At 28.5% G+C, this 7,285-nt stretch overlaps 1 protein-coding gene across 2 annotated transcripts; it reads right to left on the bottom strand.

The window, feature by feature from the left end:
* Window positions 1–854: 854 nt before the first annotated feature.
* On the bottom strand, window positions 855–4,796 carry LOC107618732 (putative polygalacturonase). Of its 2 annotated transcripts, none has more exons than XM_016320872.2 (6): window positions 3,973–4,796; window positions 3,232–3,552; window positions 2,782–2,902; window positions 2,288–2,462; window positions 2,081–2,151; window positions 855–1,746 (listed from the first exon to the last, which is right to left on the bottom strand). In XM_016320872.2, the coding sequence occupies exons 1-6, from the start codon at window positions 3,988–3,990 to the stop codon at window positions 1,049–1,051; spliced, it is 1,404 nt and encodes a 467-aa protein (XP_016176358.1). In that variant the 5' UTR covers window positions 3,991–4,796; the 3' UTR covers window positions 855–1,048. The 2 variants fall into 2 exon arrangements, with proteins under 2 accessions (XP_016176358.1, XP_020966014.1); XM_021110355.2 differs by having other exon boundaries at window positions 2,812–2,902; window positions 3,973–4,791.
* Window positions 4,797–7,285: the final 2,489 nt, after the last annotated feature.

Here is a 7,285-nt window from a genome sequence, read left to right as displayed (position 1 = left end):
CTTTATTTCTTTTCAAAAAGATATTGGGATATGATGAATAGATAAAGTTAAAAAAAAATTATCTTTTCACCTACTTAGCATTCCTTTTCCGTAATTCCTTAGGTTTCTTTTGTTTACTTAAATTAGGATTGAAATCCAATATTGTGTTTAGTAGTTAAAGATTAAAAATTTAAAATTAAAATTTTAATTTTAGAATATAAAATTTTTATTTTTTTAATATTTTTTTAAAAAAAATATTCTCATTTAATTTTTTAAATTTTAAATTTATTTTTTATTCTCCATATTTATCTTAAACTAAACATAATACAAAAATTTAATTTACAGCATCTGTCTTTTAATTTTTCTTCCAAACACAAACTAAATGTATAACTTTTCTGTTTTCATTCACAATTTTGTGTTTTTTTTTTAAGTTTTTTATTTATTCTAAAAAATTAGATGTTTAGTATAAGTATATAAACATTTCGTTCCTAATATTAAAAATATAAAAAGCACAAAAAAAATTAATAACAAAAACATAGAAATTTATAAAATTGAACGAAGAAATTTGTGAAATTAAATACAGAAATAGTCAAAATAAAAAACACAAAAATATTTGGTACACAAATAAAGAAAGTTCATAAAAAAATAACTCACTTGATATGTCTTAAACGAAACATAGAATAATGTTTTATTAAACACAAAACCCAGAAATTATGTGTTTTTCTCTTCTAAAATTTTCTTGTTGATTATAAAATTTTTTTTGTATTTATCGTAAAAAAAAAAAAGAAATAGAAAAAACATAGAATTTCTGTGCTTTTTTTTGAAATAATGGTTAGCTTATTGAAGTCTTATAATGGAATCCAAGAAGCTCTTCCTGACAGGAAATCAATCAAATTTATATATCAATCACTTATTTGTTGCTGCACACAAGTTAAATAAACAATCATCTTTCGGTATCATTCTGCAGATAAGAGAACAGCAACAGCTCAAGCAACTTCACTCAACTTATGTCGAGTAAAATTCGTTTCTAAGTGAACTTTTCTTAGTACAATGCTTCAAATTCAAGAAGTTACCAAGACAGCAACCAAGAAGCACCTTGATTTCTAGTGCTTGAACTCCTTAATGGATTTCCTGGATTGTAACAATCTGAAACATGCTCCGGGAATATACTTTCTTCGAGAGGACCACAAGCTTCAGGCGAAAGCAAATCCGAGTATCCTTCAACGTTCGAGCAGTTCCATGGAGTTTTTGAGCTCACACTAAGTGTGATATTTGATAGGCAAATGTCGACAAAATTGTCACCTTTTATACCTTGTATAAGGCCTGCGCGTTTGATATTTTCTCCTATCACATCCTTGATAGTAATCTTTTCTATTACAGGCAAAGCATCTGGGTTGTAATCATCATCAGGATGTTCTTTGTATAAGCCATTGAGCCTAATAGCAATATCTACATTATCCAATGTCATTTTTGAGATATAGACATTTCGAACATAACCACCCCTTCCGCGAGCAGTCTTTATTCCAATCCCTGTATGCGAATCAAAAATGTAAATATCCTCTGCAAAAACACCTGAAACACCTCCAGACATCTCACTTCCAATAGCGATTCCTGCGCTTGTTGTTTTCCCAACGAGCCTACGGATGACAATGTTTGTACTAGGACGACCAAACGAAATTCCATATTCATCCCAACCACTTTTGATGGCAACCAGATCGTCCCCGGTGCTTATGTAACAATCTTCAATGCATATATCATCTGAAGAATCTGACAACATTTAGAGGTAGAGAGTCTTTTCAATGAAAGTTGTTAAGGAGGTAGGAACTACTTAATTGTTCATACAGAAAAAGTTTACTTATAAATGGAAAATCTAACTACTCTACTTAAGAGAGAATTTGAGCAATCAGGCAAAACAATGGAGGAAAAACGTTTTTAAAAATACATTGATTTACGACTAAGATATTTCCATGAACACGAGATCACTTTTTCCTTTTAATTTAAATGAAGATTTCATTTAAAAGGAACTTGAGATCAATCTAGAATGCTTGTGAATTACCAATGACCTTATGTATCATTTTCTAGCTTAAGGTTAAACTCTCACCTGGATTTATCCCATCTGTATTCGGAGAACTGGAGGGAGCATGGATTGTGACATTTTGAACTGTAACATGGCTGTTCATAGAAAAAAAGACTCATTTCCAGCTAATCATAAAAGCTTGCAGAGTTTCATAACGATGGTGATGGAAATTGTTAAGTACAAAAATTAGGAGAGAAAATATAAAGTCAACCGTGTACGAAGGGATCAAACCTGCAATATACAGGGTGAATATTCCAAAATGGTGAATTCAAGAAAGTTAAATTTGAAATGAGAATCCCAGATGAATTCATCAATTCAACCAAATGGGGACGTGTATAGTCCAATGTTTTGTTCCGAAACCTGCTCCACCAGATTCTCCCTTGACCATCTATAGTTCCATTATTACCTTCATCAACATAGCAACTGCATCAATAAACCAAAATGCATGTAGAAGATGGTTCCTCTTAGGGTAAACCACCAATTTAGTTCTTGAAAGATTGACAGGTACTTGACATATGTGCTTTGTTTAACAAATTTGTTCACACCTACATATTCAATCTTTTATTAGACATAAAATTGAGTTAATTTTTGGGGAAATTTCTCAAATAGATTACATCTTTTGAGTACCATAACCGATTAAGTTTATTCGCGGGCTAAATCGCTAACGCCTCAGTTTTTTAGCATTAAATTGGTAGTCTAGTCTATCATTTTATAATATTACCAACCTGTAATGATAACATCAGTCAAATTGTTACCATAAATGAGGCTTTTATGCCTTCCACCAGGCAACTCCCTTCCTCGACCATATGAGGGTAGGGAATCCACAATGGGCCAATCATCGGAGTTCTGTAACAAGCAACAAGCAAGATACACCAATTTATTCACATGGTTTATTTTATAATTGAGATTGCAATGTCAAATCCCACATTAATAAGCTATCAGGTTTAATGGAGTTACATTAGTGCATAAAATTCCAGCACAACATATACCGCAGATTGCTTAAGCTCAAAGAAGTAAAATTATCCTTGCACATATTCTAAACAAGATGCTACCACATAGGTTAATATGCATAACAAATGTAAATAGTTAATTTGTAATAAAAGTGCCACTATTGGCAGATATGATGAGCTTCTTTTTTGTTATGTTTTATCATAATATTTGCGATGAAAGTTTACCGTTGATCCAAGAATTACTGCATCCTTGTCCAACCACAAAGTTAGGTGGCTGATAAGATCAAAACTTCCGGTTAACCATTGGCCAGCTGGGACAAAAAGCTTTGCTCCGCCTTTGTCTGCGAAAGAATTTAGGTAGAAAATGGCATTCTGAAATGCTTTTGTGTTGAGAGTGATTCCATCTCCAACGGCTCCAAATTCAGTAATACTAACACTATGAGGTCGAATTTCCTCAACATAATTTGGATTGCAGCTTTCTGAGCTGCTCCGCGTTGTCCATGAGTTGCAACTAAACAATGCAAGTACCAGAAACACATCCACCAGCTGCAAGAGAAACATTTAACAATTACTTATCATCTATGATGCATGAATAAAATTATCAGATTTACATGTAACATATCTATTCAATATCCGTATCATATTTGTGCAACATAAATTTTAATAATATTGACTTATATGAGCTATAAAGAGTGTCCAAAGATGTTGACCAAGTACTTCAAATTGATGAGTGGAAACTGTACACTAAGAACAAACAAAAGCAGAGAAGCAACGCAAATTAAATTAAATTATACTAAGGTGCACACATTGGATTATCCAACTGGTTTTTCATTCTTGATCTATGTATAACATAATAAAAATAATTTTGCATTAGATCTCACTCCACCGAGTACGGTGAAACAGAGCAAATTAACATAATAATAATTTTGCATTTAGAATCGAAAGCAATAACCAAAGAGAACTCACAGCTGAAGGTCTCTTCATATGACCCTTTATTTGGCCCAATAACCTGACCAGGGGGCGGAGCCTTAAACTTCAAAGCAACCACCAGTCCACCAGTGCCCGTCGAAGGAGGAGGAAGAAGAATTTTAATGTTTATTGAATAAATTATGAAGGAAGAAGGAATAGTGAATAGAAAGAAGGGTCATTTAGAGAGAGAGAGAGAGAGAGAGAGAGAGAGAGAGAGAGAGAGGCATCAATCAATTAACAAGCAAAAATCATTGACAAGGAACTGTTTGTGCCTCTCAAAAATTAAGCAGTAGGACCCTCCGTTCTTTCACTATGTCTCTCTCTCTATATAACTTCTTCCAAACACTTCCCATTTCTGTTTCGCTCTTTTAATGTGTGTGGAAGGAACAAAACACAGGCCGCAAGAGAAAGAGCGACGGTTGTTGAAGAGAGCGAAACTCAATGATTCTAAGGAGTGTTGAGTTGTGTTCTATTATTAAGTGAGAAGCATGAGCGGAAGATGGCGGTGTTTGATTGTGCCTTTGTCACCGATTACAGTGGTGAGGCAACACACTCACTCTGACTTCCCAATACAAACAGAAATGGATGGAGAGAGAGAGAGAGAGGAATTGCACGGAATTTGGATTTGCATGGGAAAGGGGTGCACCAATTGAGTCCACTATGTATCTCGTGCGTGTTCCTTGTGACAAAACACTCTTTGAATTCCCATCCTCATTTTACTAACAGATTTTTGCCAGTTCGAAAGTTCGTCTGTCAACACTAGTGTCTATCTGGTCACCTGACTTTTCAGTTTTGAATTGATAACTATGCTCTATCACGTTGCTAATCATTTGCTCTTTCTCATTGTAGCCCCTAATTCATTCTTAAATTTTTATTTTTAATTTTAGGGTTTCTGTCGGTGCTATTATAAAATGTTAGTTTTGAATTAACTTATTTTTATAAAAAATAAATTATTTTTATTAAATTTTGAACACATTTAAATATATTTAAAAAAATGTCATAAAAGACTATTAACATATATTATTTAGAATATTTACCTATTTTGATTCTTAAAGAATTTCGGATCAGACACTTTAGTCTCCAATTAAAATTAATTACTCGATTAATGTCACTTGGCTAATAAACTAATACATATATAAAGAGTGAGTACAGTAATAATACACACATACATATACAAAGAGTGAGTACAGCAGTAATGCGCATATATTAGTGTAGTACAGATAGTTAGTGTATATAATCAATTATAAAAAGTATTTGTTATTATTTTGAATTATTATTTTATTTTAATTTATTGGTTAAATAATTTAAAGAATATTCCTATTTTATAACATCAATTATAAAAATTATTATTATATTATATATATTTTGCCCTCACTGAAAAAATTTTCTGGATCCGTCACTGGTAAGCACACTCTCATTCATAATCAAACACTCTCCTTTACTGTTCCTCACTATTTCAAGATTCTACTTCAAGATTCAAATCCTCTTGTTAAAGTTTGATTGATCTAATTAGAAAATTTAACTAGAAGTTGCTTAACTCAATCCTTTAGTCCTCGTAGAAACGATATTCACTTACCGTGGTATTACTTGGAGTAATTTAGTGTACTTACCAATATTCAAGCGTATCAAGTTTTTGGCTCATCACCTATATTAGTGGTCCTTATTTTTAATTCTTCCTTAAAAAATATTTTATTAAAAAATATTTTTTTAAAAAACTAACAATACCTTACTTACAAAAAATAAAATAAAAAATTTGTTTAATATTTTAAAACTCTTTTTTAAAATTTTATCTAAATTTGAAATAGTTTTTATCTATTAAAAAATTTTTAAAAAATAAAAAAATATTTTTTTAAAAGCCAATTAAAACCGATTCCAAGTTTTTAGAAAAAGATCTTTTTTAATGAAAAATAATTTTTATTTTTTAGCATATTTAATAAAATTTTAATAGTAAAAAAAATATTAAAAATTTAAAAAATAATTGTTTAAAAATTACAATTTACATATTTTTTTTAAAAGATCTTTTTATATTATTGTATCTAAATATAATTATTAAATAAAAAAATTATATTAAAAATATCAATAGAACATTATTTTTTTTAAAAGAATTTAAAAAATACTTAAAAGAAAATTTCAGAAAAAATCACTCAAACAAACTCTTAAAATAGTCCCTTTTGATTTTTATTTTATTTTTTTATTTTTCAAATTGTAAGAGATGTTGGTCTTTTTTTAGGTTTTGGTAGTTCATATGATTGTTTCTCTATCTTTTATAAATTTTGGAGTAAATTACTAAAAATATTTTGAATTATTAAATTACTAATAATAGTACTTTAACTTTAAATATATATTATTAAAAAGATTTTAAAAATTAGATTTTAATATAATTTTTTTCTATAATGAATTAAAAATAAAATATTTTATTTTTAAAATTTGACAATTTTAGATAATTTTTACAATTTTTTGTTGCAAAAAGTTAAAAGTAATTTTTAAAAAAAAAAAATTCAAATTCAAATTCAAATTTTGATGTCGTTTTTGTATATATTTTTTAAATAATTATTCAAACATACCTATAAAATTTCGGATCAAATACTCAAGTAGCCAAATACATAAGTATTTGTTACTTATAGTTATAAATGCATTTTTTTAATTATTTTTATGACATTTTAAAATATTTTGAGAATAATTTTATGGTTAACAAATTTAGAAGTGTGATTTAATAATTAAAAAATATTTTTTTTAATTTAGTCTAAGTTTAGAAATTCCTTTGTCTCTATTCAAAAATTTAAAAACTAACATTAACGAAAAAAGTATCGAGTAATTACTCAAAACAAATTTAAATACCAATTTGAGATTTTATTCTAGAATTTATTTCGGTTTAAAATACTCTGAAAATTTCTAATTGTTCTCAAATATTAATTTTTTATTAGAACTTTAAGTCTCAAAAATTTATAATGAAGAATTGATATTGGATAAAAAATTCAATTGAATTCATATAATTATAAAACTTTTAGTCAAATAGTCCTTATGCTTTCAATCAATTTTGTATAGCTTGAAAAACTTATTAATAAGTCTAATTTTGGAAAGAACAAAGAATATTTTTAAAGAATTAAAAAGAGAGAATTAGGAGTAATAAAGACTACTAATAAAGGTTAATTAAAAAGAAGGAGAAAATATACTAAAATTATTAATAAGGATAATAAATTTTATTTAAGAGAAAGGATCATATTAATTTTATTAAGTGATAATGTTATTTTTGGATGTCATATTCTCTTTTGACTTACATTTTACCTTTTTAAAATCAAAGTTCTCTGAT

Source organism: Arachis ipaensis, chromosome B9, assembly GCF_059453495.1.
Source record: "Arachis ipaensis isolate K30076 ecotype BB chromosome B9, ASM5945349v1, whole genome shotgun sequence".
In the NCBI taxonomy this organism is placed as follows: Eukaryota; Viridiplantae; Streptophyta; class Magnoliopsida; order Fabales; family Fabaceae; genus Arachis; species Arachis ipaensis.
This window is presented reverse-complemented; position numbering and strand designations above follow the sequence as displayed.

Coding starts and splice junctions, on each gene's coding strand:
- LOC107618732 (XM_016320872.2), bottom strand. Junction 2,152..2,287: donor ATTCACCCTGTATATTGCAG/GTTTGATCCCTT, acceptor TTCTATGAACAG/CCATGTTACAGTTCAAAATG. Junction 1,747..2,080: donor TACAGATGGGATAAATCCAG/GTGAGAGTTTAA, acceptor AAATGTTGTCAG/ATTCTTCAGATGATATATGC.